Source organism: Oncorhynchus nerka, linkage group LG13 (genome assembly GCF_034236695.1).
Source record: "Oncorhynchus nerka isolate Pitt River linkage group LG13, Oner_Uvic_2.0, whole genome shotgun sequence".
Lineage (NCBI taxonomy): Eukaryota > Metazoa > Chordata > Actinopteri > Salmoniformes > Salmonidae > Oncorhynchus > Oncorhynchus nerka.
The window spans coordinates 26,318,050-26,345,313 of NC_088408.1; the positions used below are offsets into that span (position 1 = coordinate 26,318,050).

At 41.8% G+C, this 27,264-nt stretch overlaps 1 protein-coding gene across 2 annotated transcripts; it reads right to left on the reverse strand.

Annotated features, from left to right (window-relative positions):
- Positions 1–1,170: 1,170 nt before the first annotated feature.
- On the reverse strand, positions 1,171–26,854 carry LOC115139278 (ankyrin repeat and SOCS box protein 2-like). Of its 2 annotated transcripts, XM_029676467.2 has the most exons (10): positions 26,667–26,854; positions 25,225–25,539; positions 24,766–24,935; positions 24,477–24,632; positions 18,275–18,520; positions 17,789–17,960; positions 17,090–17,687; positions 16,850–17,003; positions 2,358–2,485; positions 1,171–2,087 (listed from the first exon to the last, which is right to left on the reverse strand). In XM_029676467.2, exons 2-10 carry the CDS (start codon positions 25,518–25,520, stop codon positions 2,076–2,078), a joined length of 1,932 nt encoding a protein of 643 aa, XP_029532327.1. In that variant the 5' UTR covers positions 25,521–25,539; positions 26,667–26,854; the 3' UTR covers positions 1,171–2,075. The 2 variants fall into 2 exon arrangements, with proteins under 2 accessions (XP_029532327.1, XP_029532326.1); XM_029676466.2 differs by having other exon boundaries at positions 1,171–2,485; positions 26,667–26,852.
- Between the last annotated feature and the right edge of the window lie 410 nt (positions 26,855–27,264).

Consider the following 27,264-nt stretch of genomic DNA (forward strand, 5'->3'; position numbering starts at 1 on the left):
TTACATAAACATTAATTCAACATTGTTATGTCTGTAACCAACATTTGCTAAAGCAATAATCCTGTCACATTGTTTAGATGGACAGTCTCAGAGTTTCTTCTTTGACTACTATAACAATACTTTTGACCAGCTGAAGCAAGTCACACAATTTTTCTTCAGGCTAGCAGTAGCCAGTCATGCATTATTTGTTTGCCTCGTTTGTTGATAATCGAATAGGAATTAGTAAGTAAATAGTGCACTTTCAGCTGTGGGGATCATTTCTTTGACTTCTCGAATGCAAACACATTCAAATATCAAATATCAAAGATTCACCATCATATTTTTATGCTTATGCATCCTTATTTCTATGCCAAACCTCCCCGGTTGTGCATGGTGAAAATTCCCCTTTCTATTAGGGGTGTGCTGAGTACTCAGACAAAACGAGCATGGTAACGGAAATTGACAATTTTTCGAATATGTTTACGGTACGACACATTTTTGTAATTATACTTGATCAGGATGAAGTCATTTTCAGCTGCCAGGACGCATCTCTCTGTCACTAAATCTGTGCTGCGCTGTGCAATCTAAATAACTAAATGGTCTAGTTTGGCTGTCTGTAAAGAAATGTATGTGGTGCATATTACGCTTCCTGTCATTATTGGATTTGAGCATCACTCCCCCTCCCTCTCATTTCCCCCAACGTCTTTGTCATTATGACCTGAGCTAAACCCATGCACATTTTTACAAAGCGACAGATCAGTAAAAAACTGAATGACAAATATATGGGGCAAGTGAATTACCTAAATCTGTGTCTGGAATAGGCTCAAATGCAGGCAGCAGTAGCCAGCCATGCATTATATGTATTTCATTGATAATCGAATGGGACTAAGTAAGTAAATAGTGCACTTTCAGCTATCAGGATCATTTCTTTGACTTCTCGAATGCAAACACATCAAACCGTTCATATCAAAGATCCATCACCATATTGTTATGCTAATGTATCCTTTTTTCTATGCCAAACTTCCACTGTTGTGCGTGGTCAAAGAGCTACATTTTTATGTCATCTGACCTTTCTGCATCAACATAATGATGTGGCCGGTGCAATATTGCTTCTTGGAAGTCCAATATCTTAACAACTTGACTGCTGACATGCAAAACATTTTGGGACTGTATCAACAATGGACTAATGAATATCGTTTTCCTTTAAGACTTTATTTATACAGTGTTTGACATTGTATGGCTCTACTGCAAGCAAGTACTGATGATATCATTAGCATTACATGAGTCTGTCAATAAATCTGCAATATTCATAGAAAAATGAACTTTTTTTTAAACATTAAACACTGAAATAATTCCACCCACCTGTGGCAACAGACCTTTGTACACAATGCAGTACTGAAATCACTATATTCAACTATATAATGGATAGTTCTGGCCAAACAATCTGATTGCCTGAGAAGCATTCCAAGCTGTGGTTTATTTTCTGATACAGGCAACTTCACTGTACTTTAGTCAAATCAAATCTCACTGTGCAGGGTAAACAATTAACTTAGTAATCAATAAGAGTCAGAGTTGCTATTGCTAACCAAACCCAAATACCTACAAGTACATACATTTACCCATAATTTACAATAGATTCATTCGAATGTTACTCCTGCCATTGTAATATCAAATCAAGCCTATTATGCAGTACACAACTGTGCAAAGATACATTCCCCCTTCATCTCAACTGACTTACAATATAAAAAACAATCACATTTATTGAAAACAAGTCACGGAATCTGTGGACTTAAGAGTCAACAAAACAAAAATAGAAAACAACTAATTTGTCAGTTGCTGTTTACTTGAGTAAACTTACCTCTCCAATTAGATCTTGGATTAAAAGTTAACTTAATGTAAAGTGACAAAACAAATCTTACATAAACATTAATTCAACATTGTTATGTCTGTAACCAACATTTGCTAAAGCAATAATCCTGTCACATTGTTTAGATGGACAGTCTCAGAGTTTCTTCTTTGACTACTATAACAATACTTTTGACCAGCTGAAGCAAGTCACACAATTTTTCTTCAGGCTAGCAGTAGCCAGTCATGCATTATTTGTTTGCCTATTTTGTTGATAATCAAATAGGAATAAGTAAGTAAATAGTTACATTTACACATAATTTACAATAGATTCATTCAAATGTTACTCCTGCCATTGTAATATCAAATCAAGCCTATTATGCAGTACACAACTGTGCAAAGAAACATTCCCCCTTCATCTCAACTGACTTACAATATGCAAAACAACCACATTTATTGAAAACAAGTCACGGAATCTGTGGACTTAGAGTCAACAAAACAAAAATAAATTCCTAGACATCCTGGAAATGTACCTTATCATAGTTGAGGAACTTGATTAGTCTTGGTGGGAGCGGCAGGGTGTCGATGTGCCTCAGTCTGGGGATTCCAACCTGCTGATGGATCTTCAGTCTGCACAACTGCATCAGTGAATGTGGTGGCACTGAAAGTGCAAAGTTGCTTATTAACCAACATGAAAAAAAACTATAGTACTGTAGTATCCCAGCAAACAGGGGACCATCTAAGGACATTTGGCTATGTTCTCAATAGGTCCCTTTAAGAGTTTTGGCAAGATGTTATCCCACTGACGTTCTGAGAACGTTCTAGGAATATTAAAACATGACATTAACTTTGGGACACTAAGAACACGTTCAGCACAGGTTCCGGTTTGGTCGCAGGTCCCAGTAGGGAACGTTTCGAAAAGGTTCCTACTTGGTTCTGATAGGATGCTATCCATGGGCCATTCAATGACCACAAGGGGACGTTTTATGATGGTCAAGGGGATGTTGCATGATGGTCCCAAGGCAACCTTCTCTGGGGACCTTTGTGTAGTTCCTTGTAAGTTACCAGGATTTCATTGAGGACCATGTTTGGACATTTGTAAGATGTTCTCAAGACATTTGTTTTACCAGTCGTCGGGACATCATGTGATGGTTCCAGGTGTCCCAATTCATTACAAGTAAAGTAATGAAATTGTATGGGGTTTTAAGGTAAGTGGTATGCTGTTCATCTAAAATAGTCAAACAAATATTTAATCAATCAAAATATGTTCACATTTTACATGATCCCTTAGTACTGACTTTTCAATATCACCCCACCTGGGATTTGAACACACAATCTCTTTACTGGGATACAGTTATATTTTTGCTGCACCACAAAATCTGTAGTATTTGCGGTCAGAAGTCCCCTACACATTCATGACCTATGATTAAAAACAAAAAAACTGTGTTTTAAGTGAGAAGTAGGCATTGGTCTGAAGCCTGAAAAATAAAGGAAGTTCACATGGACACCGCAATGCCTACTCCACCCATGCTCTACCAAGGTTTTCTTGCACACAGCTTTGGCGTACAACTGTAGCTATGCTGGTCTATTGTACTTCAAACTATGTGTAGGCAGGTTGCTTAGGATTTAAACTTCTCAAGCAGCCTAATTCATACTCTTCGGTGGGATAATACACTTGAACACACTACTGTGTTCAGCTATTTAAATCCCCAATCTCCTGTCTTCGGGTGGTAACGATAACCATTACGCTGCTAACCCTGTGGTAACCACGTAATCAGTATTGATTGAATGTTATTTTATCTTGCTTGGTTACATTTGTTTTGTCTAAAACAGTTGATGTTTATAAACGGTCTCATTTATACCTAACCGAGTTAGAAGTATGTCATATTCTTTTCGCTGAGCACAGATGGTCAGTGCTATCTTGAATCCTAGACCTCTGTCCAGCTGTGTGGTCAGGTTCGGTAAAGAAGGACATAAGCAAATTACAGTTGGTCCAAAACAAAGCAGCACATATTGCTCTTAGATGTACATGGAGTGCGAATGTAAATGACCTGCATGTCAATCTCTCTGGGCTCAAAATTGAGGAGAGATTGACTGCATCATTATTGGTCTTTGTGCGAGGTATTGATGTGTTGAAGGTACCGAACTGTCTGTTCAAGCAGTTGGCACACAGTTCAGACACTCATCGGTATCACACAAGACATGCAACCAGACGTCTCTTCACAGTCTCCAGGTCCAGAACAGTGGCTGGGAAACACACAGTATTAAATAAATTCATGACTTAATGGAACTCTCTACCACCCCAGGTAACTCAAGCTAGTAATAAAAACTGATTCAGAAAACTGAAAGAATACATTGCAACACGACGGGAACTGTGAATAGACACAGACATTTTTAAGCATTTTGTATTGTATTTTACATTGTATTATGTATGTGAAACGTGGTTGGGATACGACAGGGATATGTGTATGTCTCCCTTGGCTGAATGCACTAGCTGTAGGTCACTCTGGATGGGAGCGTCTGCTGAATGGATAAATTGTAATGTAAATGTAGTTCAATGTACACTGACTGTACAAAGCATTAGGATCATCGTCATTTACGCTGCTGCTCTTGCTTTTCACTAGAGTGGCACGTGTAGCTTGTTTTGGCCAAGCGTTAGTCATCAAAGCGGAAATAGGCTACAGACATAGAGCCTCTATGTAGCAAAAGTTAGGAGATATCTAATCAATGGAAGATGGAATTAAAGTGATGGAATTAAAAGTTACAGGTAGGCTGCTAACTTAATATTTTGAATGTAGTTGTTGTTGTTTCTAACTGTGTAGGACGAGAAAGTGCATGCAGCCTCAATTAGCCTAGCTACCTAGCTAGCTTAACTAGCCTTTTCCGGTTTGACGCAGTCAAGACAGCTCCTACGTAATCATTTTGGATGTGAAATAACCTAACTACTGCAACTATTAGTGTACTATGTACTATTTTTAGCTAGCTTTCCAAATTCAACACCTGTGATTACTGTATGCCTCGCTGTATGTCTCTCTCAGATGTCAATATGCCTTGTATACTGTTGTTCAGGTTAGTTATAATTGTTTTAGTTCACAATGGAGCCCCTAGACCCACTCTGCATACCCCTGTTACCTCCTTTGTCCCACCTCCCACACATGCGGTGACCTCACCCATTACAACCAGCATGTCCAGAGATACAACCTGTCTCATCATCACCCAGTGCCTGGGCTTACCTCCGCTGTACCCGCACCCCACCATACCCCTGTCTGTGCATTATGCCCTGAATATATTCTACCATGCCCAGAAACCTGCTCCTCTTATCCTCTGCCCCCAACGCTCTAGGCGACCAGTTTTGATAGCCTTTAGCCGCACCCTCATACTACTCCTTCTCTGTTCCGCGGGTGATGTGGAGGTAAACCCAGGCCCTGCATGTCCCCAGGTACCCTCATTTGTTGACTTCTGTGATCGAAAAAGCCTTGGTTTTATGCATGTCAACATCAGAAGCCTCCTCCCTAAGTTTGTTTTACTCACTGCTTTAGCACACTCTGCTAACCCTGATGTCCTTGCCGTGTCTGAATCCTGGCTCAGGAAGGTCACCAAAAATTCAGAGATTTCCATACCCAACTATAACATCTTCCGTCAAGATAGAACTACCAAAGGGGCGGAGTTGCAGTCTACTGCAGAGATAGCCTGCAAAGTAATGTCATACTTTCCAGGTCCATACCCAAACAGTTCGAACTACTAATTTTGAAAATTACCCTCTCCAGAAATAAGTCTCTCACTGTTGCCGCCTGCTACCGGCCACCCTCAGCTCCCAGCTGTGCCCTGGACACCATTTGTGAATTGATCGCCCCCATCTAGCTTCAGAGTTTGTTCTGTTAGGTGACCTAAACTGGGATATGCTTAACACCCCGGCAGTCCTACAATGTAAGCTAGATGCCCTCAATCTCACTCAAATCATCAAGGAACCCACCAGGTACAACCCTAACTCTGTAAACAAGGGCACCCTCATAGACGTCATCCTGACCAACTGGCCCTCCAAATACACCTCCGCTGTCTTCAACCAGGATCTCAGCGATCACTGCCTCATTGCCTGTATCCGCTACGGAGCCGCAGTCAAACGACCACCCCTCATCACTGTCAAACGCTCCCTAAAACACTTCTGTGAGCAGGCCTTTCTAATCGACCTGGCCCGGGTATCCTGGAAGGACATTGACCTCATCCCGTCAGTTGAGGATGCCTGGTCATTCTTTAAAAGTAACTTCCTCACCATTTTAGATAAGCATGCTCCGTTCAAAAAACGCAGAACCAAGAACAGATACAGCCCTTGGTTCACTCCAGACCTGACTGCCCTCGACCAGCACAAAAACATCCTGTGGCGGACTGCAATAGCATCGAATAGCCCCCGTGATATGCAACTGTTCAGGGAAGTCAGGAACCAATACACGCAGTCAGTCAGGAAAGCTAAGGCCAGCTTCTTCAGGCAGAAGTTTGCATCCTGTAGCTCCAACTCCAAAAAGTTCTGGGACACTGTGAAGTCCATGGAGAACAAGAGTACCTCCTCCCAGCTGCCCACTGCACTGAGGCTAGGTAACACTGTCTCCACCGATAAATCCACGATTATCGAAAGCTTCAATAAGCACTTCTCAACGGCTGGCCATGCCTTCCGCCTGGCTACTCCAACCTCGGCCAACAGCTCCGCCCCGCAGCTCCTCGCCCAAGCCTCTCCAGGTTCTCCTTTACCCAAATCCAGATAGCAGATGTTCTGAAAGAGCTGCAAAACCTAGACCCGTACAAATCAGCTGGGCTTGACAATCTGGACCCTCTATTTCTGAAACTATCTGCCGCCATTGTCGCAACCCCTATTACCAGCCTGTTCAACCTCTCTTTCATATCGTCTGAGATCCCCAAGGATTGAAAGCTGCCGCAGTCATCCCCCTCTTCAAAGGGGAGACACCCTGGACCCAAACTGCTATAGACCTATATCCATCCTGCCCTGCCTATCTAAGGTCTTCGAAAGCCAAGTCAACAAACAGGTCACTGACCATCTCGAATCCCACCGTACCTTCTCCGCTGTGCAATCTGGTTTCCGAGCCGGTCACGGGTGCACCTCAGCCACGCTCAAGGTACTAAACGATATCATAACCGCCATCGATAAAAGACAGTACTGTGCAGCCGTCTTCATCGACCTCGCCAAGGCTTTCGACTCTGTCAATCACCATATTCTTATCGGCAGACTCGATAGCCTCGGTTTCTCGGATGACTGCCTTGCCTGGTTCACCAATTACTTTGCAGACAGAGTTCAGTGTGTCAAATCGGAGGGCATGCTGTCCGGTCCTCTGGCAGTCTCTATGGGGTGCCACAGGGTTCAATTCTCGGGCCGACTCTTTTCTCTGTATATATCAATGATGTTGCTCTTGCTGCGGGCGATTCCCTGATCCACCTCTACGCAGACGACACCATTCTATATACTTTCGGCCCGTCATTGGACACTGTGCTATCTAACCTCCAAACGAGCTTCAATGCCATACAGCACTCCTTCCGTGGCCTCCAACTGCTCTTAAACGCGAGTAAAACCAAATGCATGCTTTTCAACCGATCGCTGCCTGCACCCGCATGCCCGACTAGCATCACCACCCTGGATGGTTCGACCTTGAATATGTGGACATCTATAAGTACCTAGGTGTCTGGCTAGACTGCAAACTCTCCTTCCAGACTCACATCAAACATCTCCAATCGAAAATCAAATCAAGAGTCGGCTTTCTATTCCGCAACAAAGCCTCCTTCACTCACGCCGCCAAGCTTACCTAGTAAAACTGACTATCCTACCGATCCTCGATTTCGGCGATGTCATCTACAAAATGGCTTCCAACACTCTACTCAGCAAACTGGATGCAGTCTATCATAGTGCCATCCGTTTTGTCACCAAAGCACCTTATACCACCCACCACTGCGACTTGTATGCTCTAGTCGGCTGGCCCTCGCTACATATTCGTCGCCAGACCCACTGGCTCCAGGTCATCTACAAGTCCATGCTAGGTAAAGCTCCGCCTTATCTCAGTTCACTGGTCACGATGGCAACACCCATCCGTAGCACACGCTCCAGCAGGTGTATCTCACTGATCATCCCTAAAGCCAACACCTCATTTGGCCGCCTTTCGTTCCAGTACTCTGCTGCCTGTGACTGGAACGAACTGCAAAAATCGCTGAAGTTGGAGACTTTTATCTCCCTCACCAACTTCAAACATCAGCTATCCGAGCAGCTAACCGATCGCTGCAGCTGTACATAGTCTATTGGTAAATAGCCCACCCATTTTCACCTACCTCATCCCCATACTGTTTTTATACTGTTTTTTTTATTTATTTATTTACTTTTCTGCTCTTTTGCACACCAATATCTCTACCTGTACATGACCATCTGATCATTTATCACCCCAGTGTTAATCTGCAAAATTGTATTATTCGCCTACCTCCTCATGCCTTTTGCACACATTGTATATAGACTGCCCATTTTTTTTTTCTACTGTGTTATTGACTTGTTAATTGTTTACTCCATGTGTAACTCTGTGTTGTCTGTTCACACTGCTATGCTTTATCTTGGCCAGGTCACAGTTGTAAATGAGAACTTGTTCTCAACTAGCCTACCTGGTTAAATAAAGGTGAAATAAAAATGTTTTTAAAATAGTGCGAGTTGACTTTTTTGGTTGCTGTCTTCTTCTCTCCCTCCTCCCTGCACCCCGTGTCAGTTGCTCACACTCACAGTAGCCTACATACACAGTATGGACCCCTGCTTCCCTCACTCGGATCGGATCAGACCAGGTTTGGATCGGACCAGGTCTATATGGAACGAGTCTTGTTGTCCTTTGGTCCATTTGGAACGGGTCTCTATATATAAAACATTTATTTATAGTGCCTTCTGAAAGTATTCAGACCACTTGCTTGACTTTTTCCACATTTAGTTCAAGTACGTTACAGCCTTACTCTAAAATTAATTAAATCATTTCCCCCCCTTTTCCTCCTCAGTTTTACATTTACATATGTATTCAGACCCTTTACTCTGTACTTTGTTGAAGCACCCTTGGCAGCGATTATGGCATTGAGTCTTCTTGGGTATGACGTTACAAGCTTGGCACATCCGTATTTGAGAAATTTCTGCCATTCTTCTCTAAAGATCCTCTCAAGCTCTGTGAGGTAGGATTGGGAGAGTTGCTGGACAGCTATTTTCAGGTCTCTCCAGAGAAGTTCGATCTGTTTAAGTCTGGGCTCTGGCTGGGCCACTCAAGGACATTCAGAGACTTGTCCCGAAGCCACTCCTGCCTTGGCTGTGTGCTTAAGGTAGTTGTATTGTTGGAAGGTGAACCCCCGCCCCCAGTCTAAGGTCCTGAGCGCTCTGGAACAGGTTTTCATCAAGGAGTTCTCTGTACTTTGCTCTGTTCATCTTTGCCTCGATCCTGACTAGTCTCCCAGTCACTGCCGCTGAAAAACATCCCCACAGCATGATGCTGCCACCAACATTCTTCACGTAAGGATGGTGCCAGGTTTCCTCCAGACGTGATGGATGTCATAAGGTGAATGCACCAATTTGTAAGTCGCTCTGGATAAGAGCGTCTGCTAAATGACTTAAATGTAAATGTTAAATGTGATGCTTGCCTTTCAAGACAAAGAGTTCAATATTGGTTTCATCAGACCATAGAATCTTGTTTCTCATGGTCTGGGAGTCTTTAGGTGCCTCTTGGCAAACTCCAAGTGGGTTGTCATGTGCCTTTTACTGAGTGTCTTCCGTCTGGCCACTCTACAATAAAGGCCTGATTGGAGTGCTGCTGCGATGGTTGTCCTTCTGGAAGGTTCTCCCATCTCCACAGAGGAACTCTAGAGCTCTGTCAGAGTGACCATCGGGTTGCCAAGGCTCTTCTCCTCCAATTGCTCAGTTTGGTAGGGTTGCCATCTCTAGGATGAATGGCCACTGTGTTCTTGGGGACCTTCAATGCTGCATAAATGCTTTGGTACCCTTCGCCAGATCTGTGCCTCGACACAATTGCTGCCAGTTTTAAAGCTTTTGAAAAAGCTAACATAAGTGCATGTAACAGATGGGAGCAACAATACATAGTCTGCTGCAATCTTCAGTTGGCTCATCTTCACTAGTGATCATAAACCAAGGCTTTCTAAAGGCCAAGTTGTGCTTGTGCTGAAAAATGGTTAATTACTCAGCGTCATTATCTGTTCACAATGCAAGTTAGTGACATCTGCTGGACAGCAATAAATTGCAGAGTGCGATTATCAGATATGTTTTTTTCCCTCCACTGTTTTTATCAAAACTCTGTGGCGCAGTAGTATGTTGTTGGCTTTAGTAATCTATAATCAGTTGGAATACCAGGTTTGCATCTTACATCATGCTTCCCTTATGGCCTGAATCTATGTCATTATTTAGGATGCTTAACAACCCCCTAGAGCCCATGTCCGCATCCCCGTGTAGATCAAATCATCATGATAAAAAATCGCCATAAAAATCTGTCAGTTGAAGATTTTTTTTTTGCATTGGATGCGCCACAATCCACGTCATCCATGTTGTGTATAAACTACAGCGTATTTATCCCAAGACCAATGCAGTGTGATCACTGTAAGGCTTTTGGACATGTTTCAAGTGTTTGCAGAAGGGAGAAGCCGAGAGGTCCAAGTTGTGGAAAAGATAATGTTATGTGTTTTAAAAGTGATGAAAATGTGATATGTCGCAATAGTAGTGAGAACCATGAAGCCACCTCTTTGGAATGCCCGACAACGGTAAAAGATAATGAGGTGGCCAAATTCAGGGCTGTCCAGAACTTTTCATATACAGCGGCTGTTTAACGGGTTGAGGCTTTGAATGGTGCTCATGAAGAGTCCATTGTGGTGGATAGGCCTTCACTGCAGGCTGCAGGGGTTGCCTTTCACCATCAGGACCCAGGTATTTTAAAGGTTAAGAAGGTGGACTTTGTGGCCTTTATAGCTATGGTGATTAATGGCACTGCCAAGGTGGAGAGAAGGTCCAGGAGAATAGACATCATTGTGGATGCGGCGGAGCGGTACCTGGAACTGAAAGATTTCTCGGAGGAGGAGTTGAATGGATTATTGTCGCAAGCCGCACAACCCTCTCAGGACCTAGAGCCCGAGAAGGGAGATATGGAGATTTTAAGAAATGAAGAAGTGGGAGTTTTGATTTGTTTTTGTCAATTTACAAATTTATTTGGGTGGAATCATTTAGTTTTCCCTATCATGTACGGATGTTATTTTTACCTTGTTTTTTCAACCCGTCCAGTTGGTGGCAGCCATACACCTTTTTGGGTTGTGGTCCGCCATAAAACCCACAGAAGAAGAAGAAGAAGAATGTTAAAACAAAAATTAGACAGTGCATGTCAGAGCAAAAGACCAAGGAACTGTCCGAAGATCTCCAAGAGAGAATTGTGATGAGGAATATATCTGGGGAAGGGTATAACACCATTTCTAGAGTTTTGAAAGTTTCCAAGAGCACAGTGGTCTGTCCGACCAAACAGAGCAAATGGGCAAGAAGGACCTTGGTCAGGGAGGTGACCAAGAACTCAATGACCACCCTGACAGAACTACAGAGTTCCTTGGCTGAGATGGGAGAACCTGCCAGATGGACAACAGTCTCGACAGCACTGAATACAAATCTTGGCTTTATGGGAGAGTGGTGGAAGCCACTCCTGAAGAATAAGGCACATGGCAGCATGCCTGGAGTTTGCAAAAAGGCATGCGAAAGACTCTGAGAGCATTAGGCAAAAGAATATGTTGTTTGATGAGACAAAAATGTAACTCTTTGCCCTGAATGCAATATGGGGTGTTGTGTGTAGATGGGTGAGAAAAAACATCCATTTAATCCATTTTGAATTCAGGCTGTAACAACAAAATGTGGAATAAGTCAAGGCGTATGAATGCTTTCTGAAGGCACTGCAGGCCTACGATGCTGTGTTATTATATGTCAAATGCTAATGAATTATTATGTGAACTTGCGAGACATCGATTCAGCTTTGATCTAACTTTACTAAACAGGGTTGGGTTAAGTGCAGAAGACCCATTTCGATTGAATGCATTCAGTTGTGCAACTGACTAGGTATCCCCTTTCCCTTTCCCTTCCCTTACCATTGCGAGAAGTGTTCATCTTCTATTTGTAATAATAATTATAACTGATGAGTAGGACTATTAAGCATAGGCAACAGATCTTGATGACTGTTATTTTAAGAGATTGAGTCCCTTTGTGGTGCTGATAGGACAGCCCCAGGATTTTGCAACGGATGTGGTGCTGAAGGAAGTCTGAAGGATAGCTCTGCCATTCAGCCAGTTCAGGAACAAACAACAAGAATCCATCTTTTGGTGTGGTGTATTCATGCATCTTAGTAAACTAGAATCGTAATGCATTGTTACCTCCAACTTGCCCCAATTCACATTTCCACTTGCCCACCCTGACATACCAAGCTAGAACGGGCCCTGTGTCTCAACCAATAGCCAATGTAGGTTAAATATCCCAAGCAGGGCTACAGCATCTTCCAGAGAGGGTCAGGCTTCCTGGGCTTTGCTGTGGCCTCTCTGGTTTGGGTGACCTCAGAAGAAAAGTGTCACTGTAACCAAGTGGTCACATATCGTTCTGGACTCTTCTGCGCAAGACGGGGTCCATGGAGTTTTATGAACATCAAGGAGACACACAGTGAATTTGGATCCTAGATCTCATTGGTCTGATGATTAGTTTCATTTGGCTAAACCCCCTCTTACTCTGCCAAGCTGCAGGGTATGTACAATTCAAAGGAGGCTGGTTGGAGGAGTTATAGTAGGATGGGCTCATTGTAATGGCTGGAATGGAATCAATGGAATGAAGTCAAACATGTGGTTTCCATATGTTTGATAGCAGTCCATTTCAGTCATTACAATGAGCCCATCCTCCTATCAATCACATTTCAATCAAATGTATTTATAAAGTCTTACATCAGCTGATATCTCAAAGTGCTGTACAGAAACCCAGCCTAAAACTCCAAACAGCCAGCAATGCAGGTGTAGAAGCACAGTGGCTAGGAAAAACTCTCTAGAAAGACCAAAACCTAGGAAGAAACCTAGAGAGGAACCAGGCTATGAGGGGTGGCCAGTCCTCTTCTGGCTGTGCCGGGTGGAGATTATAACAGAACATGGCCAAGATGTTCAAATGTTCATAGATGACCAGCAGGGTCAAATAATAATAATCCTATGGCTCCTCCCACCAGCCTCCACTTGTACAGTTAAGCAGTGGAATGACCTCACATGCACATGTTCTCCCCTACTGTGAACAAAGTTCCTAAAGCCATTGATGGTGGAGGCACACAGGAGGGAGAAGCATTGGCACAAATTGAGAGGCTCTGGCCAGCTCTCTCTGCAGGATGTTTGCCTGACTTGTCAGGTGTATGTGGGCATGGACTGCTCGTCAGTTGCACCTTTAAATGCTTGTGGTTTTGAACAGGCGGCTTCTTATGTTTTTATATTTGCATTGTAGTCATTTAGCAGACGTGCTTATCCAGAGCGACTTGCAGGAGAAATTAGGGTTAAGTGCCTTGCTCAAAGGCTCATCCATAGATTTTTTCATCTAGTCAGCTCGGGGGATTCAAACCAGCTACCCTTCGGTTACCAGTTCAATGCTCTTAACCACAAGGTTACCTGCCACCCAGGCTGGATAGGAACTGCTGGTTATCATTTTTCAATGTTCTGATTGGCCAAAGTGGTCAAGCCTATGACCGACCATCGCAGTACACACCTATAGTTCATCATTCTCGACACCACCAGAGAGAAGACAGGGAAGAAACCACCATTTACCTAGAGTGCTTTACATTACATAGGCTATTTATCGATTTTCATGGAAATTGTGGTAATTAAATAGAATGTATTTAGGATTTATCAGAATAAATGTTCCAGAAATAGTTTTACCAGCTCTGTGTAATCTCAAATTGAAAAAAGTGAGGGTACACTGCTCCCCCACGCTCTGGCAGCACTACAATCCTGCTCCTCTTTCCTATATTAAGAGGCTTAAAAACATATCATTCTGATATAATGCTTTCTTCATTGATAATGTGTGCGCAGTTGAAATTTGGCCATAGACTCAATGACTGAAAAATGCATATTTCAAAGTTGGTTTATAATGACAAGAATAACTAATAACAACCAACCCATTTTTTTTTATGTTGGACCAATTATCTGTACGCATTTGTTGATTAACCTCAGCTTGAATACCAACATACCAACAACATCTACAGTAGTTACAGGCTGCCAGTTGTGTTGTTGAGCAACCAAGTTGCTGGGCCCGGTTTTAGACAGAACTCTGTTAAAAGTATGTTAGCATTGTTCAAAATGCAGAAAAATGGTACCACCCCATTCGTTTTTATTGAGCACATGAGAGCGATAAATTATACATTTTATCAAAACTGTTGCATCTACAAGCGTATTCAGTCTGAAAGTTGGCAAGTCTAATGGTCACTTTATGGACGAGGTAGTCTCGTTCTTATCTGACGCCCAGATGTTGAGCAAGAAATTCAATTTTTTTTCCTATTGCTAATGACCCTGTTAATAGGGATCGGCATCCCGTCAACAGGGCAGTTGTAAATCATGCAGCGCCTTGTGTCAAGATCCTAGATTTGGGAGAAACAACAAATGTTGTGTCTTATATCGGCTGAAAGCTAAACTCTTGTTAATATAACTGGACTGTCCAATTTACAGTAGCTATTACTGTGAAAAAATGCCATGCTATTGTTTGAGGAGAGCTCCTAACAACAAAACACTTTTTTCATCGTGATAGGTTTGATAAATTCACCTCTGAAGGTGAAATGTATACTTACATTCTGAAATTTTGCTCTGATTTATCATCCAAAGGGTCCCAGAGATAACATGAGGTGTCGTTTGGTTAGATAAAATCCTTTTTCATATCCTAAAAAGGTCCATATATCATGCATGATCGATTTTGTATTTCTACTCGTTTAATTTGCAAAGAAAGGAATCTGTGAAAATCTCACCCTAAACGTTGTTTCAACCAGTCAAATCGCGTTCGTATGTAGATCCTAGAACATAACCAGACTTCACTATATCATTAGGGGTGTAGTATATCCTATAGGACACCATATTTGGTCAGAGAGCGACGCCTTCATGGCACGCCGATGACGTGGGCGGTCTTCACTTGAACGACTCTAACTTTGTCAAATAAGCACCAATCGGTGTTAGCTAGATAGCCAATGAGCTGGGCTTTACGGGAGTATCCGAAAACCATGTATCTGTCGTAAAATGTAGCTACTAACCTTGTACGACAGCATGCCTTTTCATTTTGGACAAAAATTATTAGAATATTCAGAGTTATGAAGTTATGAAAACTGGTTGTTTTGCACATGTTGAACTTATAATATGGCTACTAATACTGGAAAAGCTAAATCAAAGTCCAAGTATACAGATTTGACGATATTCTTTCAGAAAAATGTAATATAAATGCAAAGGTCTCCTTCACAATTTGCCCAAATGTACCTGGGTGACTTCACACTAAATGTCATGTCTCATACTTCAAGTTATCTGTCTGAAACTTTGCACATACACTGCTTCCATCTTGTGGACACCATTGGAATTACAACCATGGCTAGAACTGGGACCTTGCATTTCAAAGATGGTGGTAGAAAATAAACGTTTGGTTTTTTCTTTGTATTATCTTCTACCAGATCTATTCTGTTATATTCTCCTACATTCAATTCACATTTCCACAAACTGTTTCCTTTCAAATAGTACCAAGAATATGCAAATCCTTGCTTTAGGGCCTGAGCTACAGGTAGTTCGATTTGGTGTGTCATTTTAGGCAAAAATTGAAAAAATGAGTGTTATCCCTAAGACGTTTTAAAAGTCTGGTATGTGGTTTTCTGTAATGGCCGAACAGCTCACGACGAGAGCTTTCTCATGCATCTTTGCACTTTTCTTTGGGACCATCAGGTGATGTCCTCGGAACAACCCTGGAACTAGACAAAAATCTCTAGGGGACCAAGACAGAAAGTCCTGACAGTATCCTAAAATCACCCATGGGGAAGACGTCCTTGGGACAAACCAGGATCTAGACATAATTTCTAGATGACCATGACACAATCAGAGATGTAGTAGAGGGTAAACACACATAAATGCCATTTATGCACCTTATAATTTCTGCAATAGTGTTTACGCACCCTTTCATTTTGTAAATGAGCATTTACCCACTTATATTGCATTCACAGCAATGATCAAAACTCAGAATGCTTCAAATTCTTGATCTGAGTGTGCCTGCATCTTTGTGACCGAGTCGAATCATGAACAGTTGTTTGTTCTTTATGTTCCCATGCACCCCCCGGATTTTCCTTGCTAGCAGCACATTCACCACTATCTCAACCGGCTAACTCCGCCCACATGCAAGTTGCTGCACAGGCCGAGGGCCAGTAAGACGTGAAACAAACTACCCCAGCTCGGAGTCAGACTCATCAGAGTCAGTTCACTGAGGCAATAGATAATCTTTGGGAGAGACGTGAGCGAGAGACCTATTAAGTGAATTAATAATGTTTTGGTGGCAATCAGCTTTGAAATCAGCACATTTTGAGTTATGGTTTGCGTATTATCAGTACTAGGGGTAGTGAATTCATGTTGGCTTTAAGCTGGCAAGGAAAGTTAGTCTACAAAGCTGAAAGCTACCGGTATCTTCTTGCATTGTAAAGTGTTCTAGCCTGTATGGACATTGCTTTGCAAACAGGAATGAACCATTTAAATATTTCTACATGCCATGTTGCATCATTCAAGTGTGCAGTATGAATGATGACATGCTGACATGATGCTGCTCAGACTCCTAGTGCAGCCTAAGTGGAGCAGGCACGGTGCGCTCACGCTGTAACGGGTACATTGGCTTGTATGCTACAGTTTGACAGTAGCAACAAAAGTAACAAAAATTCTAGTACCCATTTTTCATGTTCTAATATTGAGAACTGAAGTTTCGGTATATTGTGTAACTCTATGGTGTAAGCTCACTTACTTGCTTTCACCTTGATCCCTGCCCAGTCACTGTAGCTATCCAGGTTCTCAATCAGCCGGGAGCAGAGTTTCACATGGCCAACGTAATCCAGGAGCACATCTATGATGGGTCCTGCCCAGCGGCTAATTGTCGGATCGGAGATTGCCTCACAGAACTGAAAATTAAGGGTTCAAATTGGATTCAAAGAACAACCCGAAATGGAATTGGAAACCATATACATTGCACATAAACCCAACCTACCTGGACGCAAGTGTTGCGTCGTGCTTCGTCCTCATCAATAACGTAGCGCAAAGTTTCGCCAAAGATGCTGACCCTTCTTGAAATTTTCAGGGGTGGGTGTGGCTTGCTGCCATATGTGCAATCAAAACAGGAAAGGGCATCACAGCCATTGGACATCAGATACTTCAGATAGTTCAGGATGTGCAGATACTTCATACCGAGCATGACCACTGCCGGGAAGGAGCAGGGGTGTGTGGGGATGGACGCATTCATGTTAGCTCCATGCTCCACCAGAGCGGTGATCATTTCCATGTAACCCTGCCTCACAGCAACAAGAAGAGGGTTTAACATATCAAGGTTGGGGTTAGCACCTGCATCCAGAAGCATTTCAGCCGCCTCTAGGTTGCTGTTGGAGACTGCAAAGTAGAGTGCTGTGCTGCGATGGTCCTCATACATTTTGGATCGGTCTTCTGCGAGCTGTAAATTGACGTCATAGCCTGCCTCGATAAGGATCTCCAGGATCCAGTCCCGGTTGTGCTCGGCAGCCAGGTGGAGGGGACTGATGCCACTGCGTTGAACTTTGACCATGCTGGTGGCAGGGATCAGCATGGACACAATGCTACAGAAGGGAAGCACAGGGATCAAATTGAAAGGGAAATGTTTGGCTTGAAGAGAAACCAATGCTTTAAATTAACCAATCAATCAATGAATTGCACTCACTCAAAATGACCTTTCTGGACAGCAATATGAAGCGGCAGGAGGCCAGACTTCGTTGTTCGGTTAGCATCTGCTTTATGAGATAGAAGCAGTTCCACAACTTCCTTGTAACCATTCTTACTTGCCTCATACAGAGGTGTTTCCCCCTTCCTTGCCTGGCAGTTTATATCAGCACCTACAATATACAAGAACATACACAACATTTATACAATGTTGAAATGAAGGAAAACTGGCAACACCGCAACATCACCAGCAACAGATGGTCTGCATGCTTAATGGTTATTTTCAATTATATTCATGCCATTGTAAAGAACATGATACTTTCTACAAGATGTAAGGAAACCCATCAACAAGGGTTTGAACATTAAAGTAGAATTCAGGTTCAATATGTTATGAACTTGTTGTGCTTACGATCCTAGACTGCATCTTTAAAACAATCAATTAAAAATAATCTTGAAACTGGCATGTGAAAATTTGAAAACAACTCACCTTTTCTAATCAAGAAGTGCAACACATCCAATCCCCCATTCTGTGTTGCCATATAGAAAGGTTCCATCCTGTAATTATTGACTGCATTAAGCTTGGCGCCGGCCTCCAACAACATCTGGCAAATTTCCACGTTAGCATGCCCGGCTGCTTCATGGAGAGGTGTCACACCCTGAACACAAGCCTTGTGTACTGAGGCTCCATACTTCAGGAGGTGGTCTACAATCTCCACATTGGGCTTCTCGCAAGCTGAAAACACATTGTGACAAAAAACACAGGTAATTGTTGTTGGATATTGCTGTTTGTAAAACATAAGCTGATTGTGTAACAGTGGTGGACTTCACCAGTATGACCAGTAACCTAGCTTGAGACCTGGAGACTTGTCTTAGCCCCAAGAGCTAACACCTACAGATGTCAGATCTTTTAATATGACCCATTTCGTCGCAGGAGGAAAATAATCCTGCAGCAGGAGGATTTGAATGTATAATTCATATTTTTAACCGCCGCCAGAGGGTAGCTGGAATCGGTGTTTGTAGGCTATACAATAAATTAGTCTGCAGGTCCACTGGGCGTCAGTCAAGTAGCCTATATAGGCTGCGTGTCTCGTGTGAATTCTTATGTGGATTATAATAAATTGTCAATATTTGTATGGGTAGATGTATTTTTATTTTGGGAAAATATTTTTTTATATCAATTATTTTATTATATGTTGAAGGCAACCAATAGTCAGACTAAATGTTTGGTTGTCTCAGTGCCTGTGTGGTCCAGCAGGTACAGCCAGTGACCATGGCATACATATGTCAAAGTAGGCATGGGTTCAAAACTGGCTCACTACTAACCTTTGAATTTTTGGAGAAACTAGTACTTTTCTAGTTATTCTCTATGGGCTGTACTTATACTCTTACTCAAGTAATTTCTAATGCCCAGAGCACGCAGGACCCCCTACCGGTGAATTATGAATTTCAAACAAACTAGATTTAGATGCACTATTGTAAAGTGGCTGTTCCACTGGATGTCTTAAGGTGAACGCACCAATTTGTAAGTCGCTCTGGATAAGAGCGTCTGCTAAATGACTTAAATGTAATGTAAATGTAAACTCGAAAGAATCATGATTCTACAACTCTCTCGCTCACCATATGGGGCGTGTTATTGGTGCTGTCTATTGATACCTTTGAAACGAGGTCTAGTTGCGGCCACAACCGGACTAGATTGTGAACCACTCTTGGCGTAATGACACTACTCGGCTTGCCTGGCTACCCTAACTCCGTGCTACGCCCCAAATGCTATGCTACATCCACAGACGTTAGAGCAGCGGGAGAATTCAGATTGAGCTGTAAGGCAACTGCTTGATGCCGCCCTGGCTACCCTAACTCCGTGCTACGCCCCAAATGCTATGCTACATCCACAGACGTTAGAGCAGCGGGAGAATTCAGATTGAGCTGTAAGGCAACTGCTTGATGCCGCGAGAGAGATTAGCACAATATTGTTAGCGACCTGCAGCAGCCCCCAAACAATTAGTTCTCAAGTTCGAGTTTTGAGCAAGGCAGGCTGAGTGTGTTTTGGTTGTACAAAAAGCTGTGTCCATCAAGTAACATTCAATAAATGAATAGCATTCGTTCTTGCACCATGTAATCAATTATCAGTTCTAAACATGTCTATTTCCTGTCGTGTACATGATAGACAGTTACTGGTTGGAGCACATCTCTGTAGCTGCTGAGTTGGAGGAGCACGTATTAATCCTACTGTAGAATTCATTGCAGCCAGCAGACTAAAATGAACGAGTAACTTGGAAAAAATTAATTGTGACTCTTGTCAGTAAAAAGAGTAATTCAAAAAGTAAGAATTGTTCGCGAACTGCACATCCCTAGTCTTCACTCCTGAGGATTTCTTGTTCTTTGGTTCTTAGCCAGATCAGCGATCAAAGATAAACTGCACTTTAATGACCTTCTGCCTTTGTAATATGATATATTTCTGGAGTAAGATAAGCATTTCGAAGATACACTATATACACAAAGTATGTGGACAAATTAGTGGATTCGGCTATTTCAGTCACACCCGTTGCTGACAGCTGTAAAAATCACATACAATTTCCATGGACCAACATTGGCAGTAGAATGGCCTTACTGAAGAGCTCAGTGACTTTCAACGTGGCACCGTCATAGGATGCTCCCTTTCCAACAAGTCAGTTTGTCAAATTCCTGCCCTGCTAGTGATGCCCGAGTCAACTGTAAGTGCTGTTATTGTGATGTGAAAACATCTAGTAGCAACAACGGCTCAGCTGCAAAGTGGTAGGCCACACAAGCTCACAGAACAGGAGCACCTAAAAATTCTGTCCTCGGTTGCAACACTCACTACCGAGTTCCAAACTGCCTCTGGAAACAATGTCAACACAATAACTGTTTGTCAGGATCTTTATGAAATGGGTTTCCATGGCCAAGAAGCCGCACACAAGCTTAAGATCAGATGCGCAATACCAAGTGTCGGCTGGAGTGGTGTAAAGTTCTCCGCCATTGTACTCTGCAGCAGTGGAAATACAGTCTCTGGAGTAATGAATCATACTTCACCATCTGGCGGTCTGACGGACAAATCTGGGTTTGGCGGATGCCATGAGAAAGCTACCTGCACCAATGCATAGTGCCAACTGTAACGTTTGGTGGAAAAGAAATAATGGTTTGTGGCTGCTTTTCATGGTTCGGGCAAGGCCCTTTAGTTCCAGTGAAGGGAAATCTTAATGCTACAGCATGCAATGACATTCTAGATGATTCTGTGCTTCCAACTTTTTGGAAGTTTGAGGAAGGCCCTTTCCTGTTTCAGCATGACAATTCAACCGTATACAAAGCGAAGTCCATACAGAAATGGTTTATCGAGATCGGTATGGAAGAAGTTGACTGGCCCTAACCTCAACCCTATCAAACACCTCTGGGAATAATTGAACGCTGACTGTGAGCCATGCCTAATCGCCCAACATCAGTGCCCGACCTCACTAATACTTTTGTGGCTGTATGAAAGCAAGTCCCCACAGCAATGTTCCAACGTCTAGTGGAAAGCCTTCCCAGAAGAGTGGAGGCTGTTATAGCAGCAAAGTGGGTGACCAACTCCCATCTTAATGTCCATGATTTTGGAATGGATGTTCGACGAGCACGTGTCCACATACTTTTGATCATGTACTGTATAATTCTGCTGTTGCAATTGTGTTTTGAGGACAAGTGTAAATCAAATGTGTAGGTAGTTAACTAGCTAGCTAGTTATCTTTGACTAATCCAGAATGTCACATAAAAAGTTACACATTGGGGGCCTCCTGAGTAGCGCAGTGGTCTAAGACTCTGCATCACAGTGTCACTAGAGATCCTGGTTTGAGTCCAGGCTCTGTCTCAACTGGCCATGACTGGGAGACCCATGGGGTGGCACACAGTTGGCCCTGCGTTGTCTGGCTTAGGGGAGGGTTTGCCCGGCAGGGATATCCTTGTCCAGTCACCCTGTAGCTTGCTGAGCGCAGTAGCACACGGTTGTAAGGTGTTTCCTCCAACATATTGGCGACTTCCGGGTTTAGCAGGCATTGTGTCAAGAAGCAGTGCGGCTTTGTTGGGTTGTGTTTCAGAGGACGCACGGCTCTAGACCTTCGCCTCTCCAGAGTCCGTACGGGAGTTGCAGCGAGGGGACAAGACTGTAACTACCAACTGGGGAGAAAAATAAGTTAAATCTCCTGTTTTAGCTCCCCATATGATCTATATTTGTCAGCCAACTTGCCAACTGTGGCGTAAAGAGTGAACAGATTAATCAGATGTGTGTGGCAATAGCGAACATATTAGTTTGGCAATATACATTAGGTTGCCACTAGGTAAGCTGGCTAAGCTAGCTAGCTGCAGAGACAACCATGTAGCTAGCTAAAGTTAGCTAGATCAGCGGGTCAGTCCAATGCAGCATCCTCCCACGCATTGCACTCTCTCTCTCTCTATGTCTCTCTCTGTCTCTATGTCTGTCTGTCTGTGCCTAAATGTCATCTCAGTAAGCTTTTTGTGCCATGTATTAGAAATCACAGGTTTTTGTGTATGTGTGTGTTTTTATTTACAGCTTGTCGCTGTAATACCCTTCAAAAAAGGAGAGGTTCAGAAGAGAAGGAGGATGGAGGGTAAAACCGGTTTTGTCTAGAGGGGATACAGCTTTTGTCAAATGTACTTTTCATAGCAAGTTGGGAGAATGAATGTAGCAAGTTATGAGCTTAAGCTTAGAAAAAGGTTTAGAGTTTGCTGAAATGCAAATACAATACACTTTTGATTTCAATTTGACAAAATCTGTATCCCATCTAGACATGACCGGTAAATGACCTTGGTAGGAAAAAGATGATTGAGTTGACTATCACAATTGATATCTGTACTTTTGGATTATTTATGTTATGTTCCCCAGCAAGAAAACCAAATAATGTTGCTTACCAAATTATTCTAACCTGAACATACAGTGGTTCTTTCTTTTGAGCTTTTGCCGCGACCGTTTGTGGTAGATGGTGGCAGATTGTAGTAAATTGCGTCATTCTGGCAACAATGGCTGACACTTAAATAACCTGCCATAGAATTCTGAAGTCACATGATGATATGGTGTGTGAACCTCCCGCTATGACTTGGGAAACCATGCAGTTTCTTAGGCTACAAATGAAACAAATAATGATTAACTTCACAGGGTGGTGAAAGTGCATGGCGATGAGCTTGATTCTCCTTTCCAATAAATATTGAGGGTCTTATTCTGGTGACATGATGATCGATGCTTGACTGCCGTTTGACAATTGAAAATATTCTCGCTCTTATCCATAATAATCTCATCATGTATGATAGATTACATTACCGGCACTGTATCCGCCAGCGGTTAACTAGAGCTCAAGTGTCAAGAACAGAGTAGGCACATTTGCTATTTAACGCAACAGTTTGTAGAAAAACTATAGGTAGAGTTGAAAATGTAATGTAAACAAATTGAACTTCAGATTTTTATTCGGTAGATGAAAACTTAAGTGAAAAGGTACATTTTGTGTGCACTTTGTCATCACACACAAGTCCGTTTGGTGGAAACATACCACTGGTGGGAAATGCGCATATTTTCTCCATGCGGATATTTTCATGAAACTGTCGCCAATTGGATGGAAACCTTGCTATAGAAGTACTGTATTTACCTGGCACTTTGTTTAAATGGAAACAAATCTTGGTATAGCCTACCCTACTGACTGTTATTATTTTATTATTCATGTTATTCATAAGTGTCTGGTATGGTTATTTCTTGTCAAGATCTGGGGTAAATTAACCCTGGACTGTCCATATTTGAAATGTGTAACTACATCAAGTCAATATGTGGATTGCATCATTAGTACCAGAAGAGCCATGGGCCTTGATCGAATCCTTGGGATACACTAGACACACTAAGTTAAAGCCTAGTGGAGAACAATATCCAGTGTTGGAAAAATACCCAATTGTCATACTTGAGTCAAAGTAAAGATACCTTAATAGAAAATGACTCAAGTAAAAGTAAAAGTCACCCAGTGAAATACTACTTTAGCAAAAGTATTTGGTTTTAAATATACTTAAGTATCAAAAGTAAAAGTAAAGGTAGAAATAATTTCAAATTCCTTATATGAAGCAAAACAGACAGCACCATTTTCTTGTTTTTAAATTACGGATAGGCAGAGGCACAGTCCGACAGATCAGGTAGTAGGGATGACCAGGGATGTTCTCTTGATAAGTGCGTGAATTTGACCATTTACCTGTCCTGCTAAGCATTTGATACGTAAGAAGTACTTTTGGGTGTCAGGGAAAATGTAAGGAGTAAAAAGTATATCATTTTATTTAGGAATGTAGTGAAGTAAAGTACAGATACCCCACAAAACTACTGAAGTAGTACTTGGAAGTATTTTTACTTAAGTACTTAGCACCTTTGCCAATATCTATATTGTGTTATTAAAATGACAGTTGTTGATGTGTATGGCTGCATTTCAGATACATTTTGGTACGTTTGAATGTTGCAGTAATAGGACCTATGCCTATAGTGTTTGAGGAAACGAGAACATTATTTTAAGATAGCGAGCCCTGATTCCGATGACTTGACTGCCCCCACATGGAGAGAAAGAGAACTACTTATTTTTAGCCACTAGCGAGCCTCATTTGAAATTCTCCTTGACAAAAAAGAGTGATCAAGTTAAGATCTAACATCTGTAGGATTTATTTACCTTTGAAGAGTGGTGTTTCTCCATTCTCATTGGCAATGTCTGGATTGGCACCTCTGTCCAGAAGGCACTCCACACAGTTCACTTGGTGAAAGGCGGCAGCCAAAAGAAGTGGGGTCTGATTGTAACTACCACATGTGTTCACCATACCAGGATGGGCTATAGGAACGACAACAGAACTTTGTGACCCAAGAAAATGAAAAATAATCAGCACGTACTGATAAAGGATCTGCCTGAGATTCAAGACTTGTGTGTATAAAATCAATTACACTTGTCTTTATTTCACTCTCACCTCTTAATATAATCTTGAGGCATTCTATTTGACCGTAATATGCAGCTTCGTGGAGAGAAATCCATCCTCCCTCATTTGGTACCAAGAGACTCATTGGGTTGCATTTCACTATCTCTTTCAGAGCCTTTAAATCCCCATTCTTGATCACATTCACCAGAGGTCTTGCATCTCTAAAGCATAGGCAAAGAGGAAGGGGAAATTTGTCATTCAGTTTAGTGTCATTGTGGATCTTGCTAAACATTAGCAGCATCAGGACACACATTTGTGGAACACCCTTATTACTGCTGTCCCTGTTAGGGAAATGTATCAATACTCACCATCGGATTTCTATGTTGGGCATTTTGGAATTATAATACACCTGTGCACCAACTTAATGCTCATCAAAATAATAATTGTTTTCACACTCATTCTTTCTGGAATTCATACTGTCAAAATAAGTTAAAGGGTTGACAGACTCACATAATAGGGTCTGCTGATGGAGGGTTTGCAGGTGATGGGTTTGGATGTGGGTTGGCTGGGTTTGGATTGGCTCGGGGAAAGTCATACATGTGCCTTGTTGCAGAGGGGAGCCTGACACGGGTCGTAAATTGGTTTGGCTGGTAATTGGGTTGTCGATTCACAGATTGTGATGATTGAATTGACCCAATAGAGTTGTTGTCCTCAATGAGGCTGCGATCGATGGCCAGCTTCATCAGCTCCTCATCTGACAGGACACTGTAAAGACTGTAGTCATCAAAACCTGTAGGGGTGACCATTGCTCCAGATATGGTCGATCTGGTTGCAAGGATACAAAAGTCACGACAATGAAACTCATTAAGATGTAACTGCATTTTTAAAACTGCATTCAGTACGTAACCAAAATCACCAACAGCATGTGCACGTCAAAGTAAAATTGCTAAAAATGGAGAAAAAAATACATATTTTATATGAAAACCAATATATGACTTCAGTCAAAACTAGAGATCATTAAGGATTCAGATTTTATTGGCGCCATATTTAAGTTATAGCATACATTTCAGCTTCAATGTTGGTATCAATTGCCAAAAAAATGTAATTAGCCTGTAATACTCATGTAACTTGAGTGTGTCAACAAGTTGCGAAAGACTGCACAAGTAGTTGCTGAAATTTGCTGCACATGTACTAATGTCAAAGAGGTTATTCAAGACAACTTTGAGTTCAAATATTTTTTTGCCAAGTCAGTGTTGTGGGCATATAGTGTATTGTTTTAGTCTAGGACTAACACACCTTTATTCTACTTGCCACCAAGCTCTTGATAAGTGTTAACGCTGGGATATAACATAAATATACACATCATAGAACCCATTTCAAACAGACAGTGGGAACTGAAGTCAAAAGCTTAAGGGAGAGAAAAATGCATATTTCTTTAAATTGATTTGAAGCTTTACATCATTTGTTTACAAAGTCTCCTATGGCAACATAAACATAAACAATGGAGCAGTATATATTTAGTTTTTGGTTATGATAACGTAACATACATTAGCTGTACCAATCTCATTATATCATATTCCTACATCATATTCCATTCATAAATGGAAATGACAGAAAATCTTAGACTGTAATGTCGATTGCAAACCACATGGTTAGGGTTAGGGTTAATTCATGACATTTCTTGATGTCATTTCTTTGCAGCAACTATACCAGTATCCAATTTTAAAAAGTAATTCAACCATTTCTTTCAATGAAGTCATTGTTTTCTAGACCATTGTTTTGAGAGAGTGCAGTTATAAGATACATCTGAGCAATAACTTACTAGCTGGTTACCAAAGTAATTTTGCTGAAGGAAACTTAGTGTAAATTGCAATTAATGAAAATATCCATGCATTAAGTCCTTAAAATTTAAGTTTAAAATAAAATAAAAAGTACAGACATGCTATCGCTACCTTTTAGAGTCGGCAGTGTGCAGTCAAAACACTATAACTGTAGACCAGTAGTTGTTAGATTGTAGTTATCGAGAGGTGATGAGGATTTGAAAAAGTATTTTACTCTGAGTGGTCCACCATGTGAATGAAGAAAAAGCAGCAGCTCCAATGTTCATGATATATTCCAAAGTGGGTCTTGATTTCATGTTTTGGCAAGCTGACCTATGACCACAAAGTTTGTTTGCATGTGTTGCTCAGAATAGGGTGCCCTTCTTCAGATATGGCATGGTTTATGCTGACAGCTAAGTTCCTAGAGGGGGGTGGGGGAGTGTGTGTGTTTGGGGGTATTATTTAGGTTATACCAAGGATCTATCTAAAAAAACATGATTAAATCATATTTGTCCCATGTTTTTAGCAGATGTTATTGCGGGTGTAGCGAAGTGCTTGTGTTTCTAGCTCTAACAGTGCAGTAGTATCTAACAAGTAATATCTAACAATACACACAATCTAAAGTAAAGGAATGGAATTAAGAATATATATTTAGATATTTGATTTAACATTTTAGGACCCTTGTAGGTATAATATATATATATTTGATGAAACATTGAATTTGGCCTTA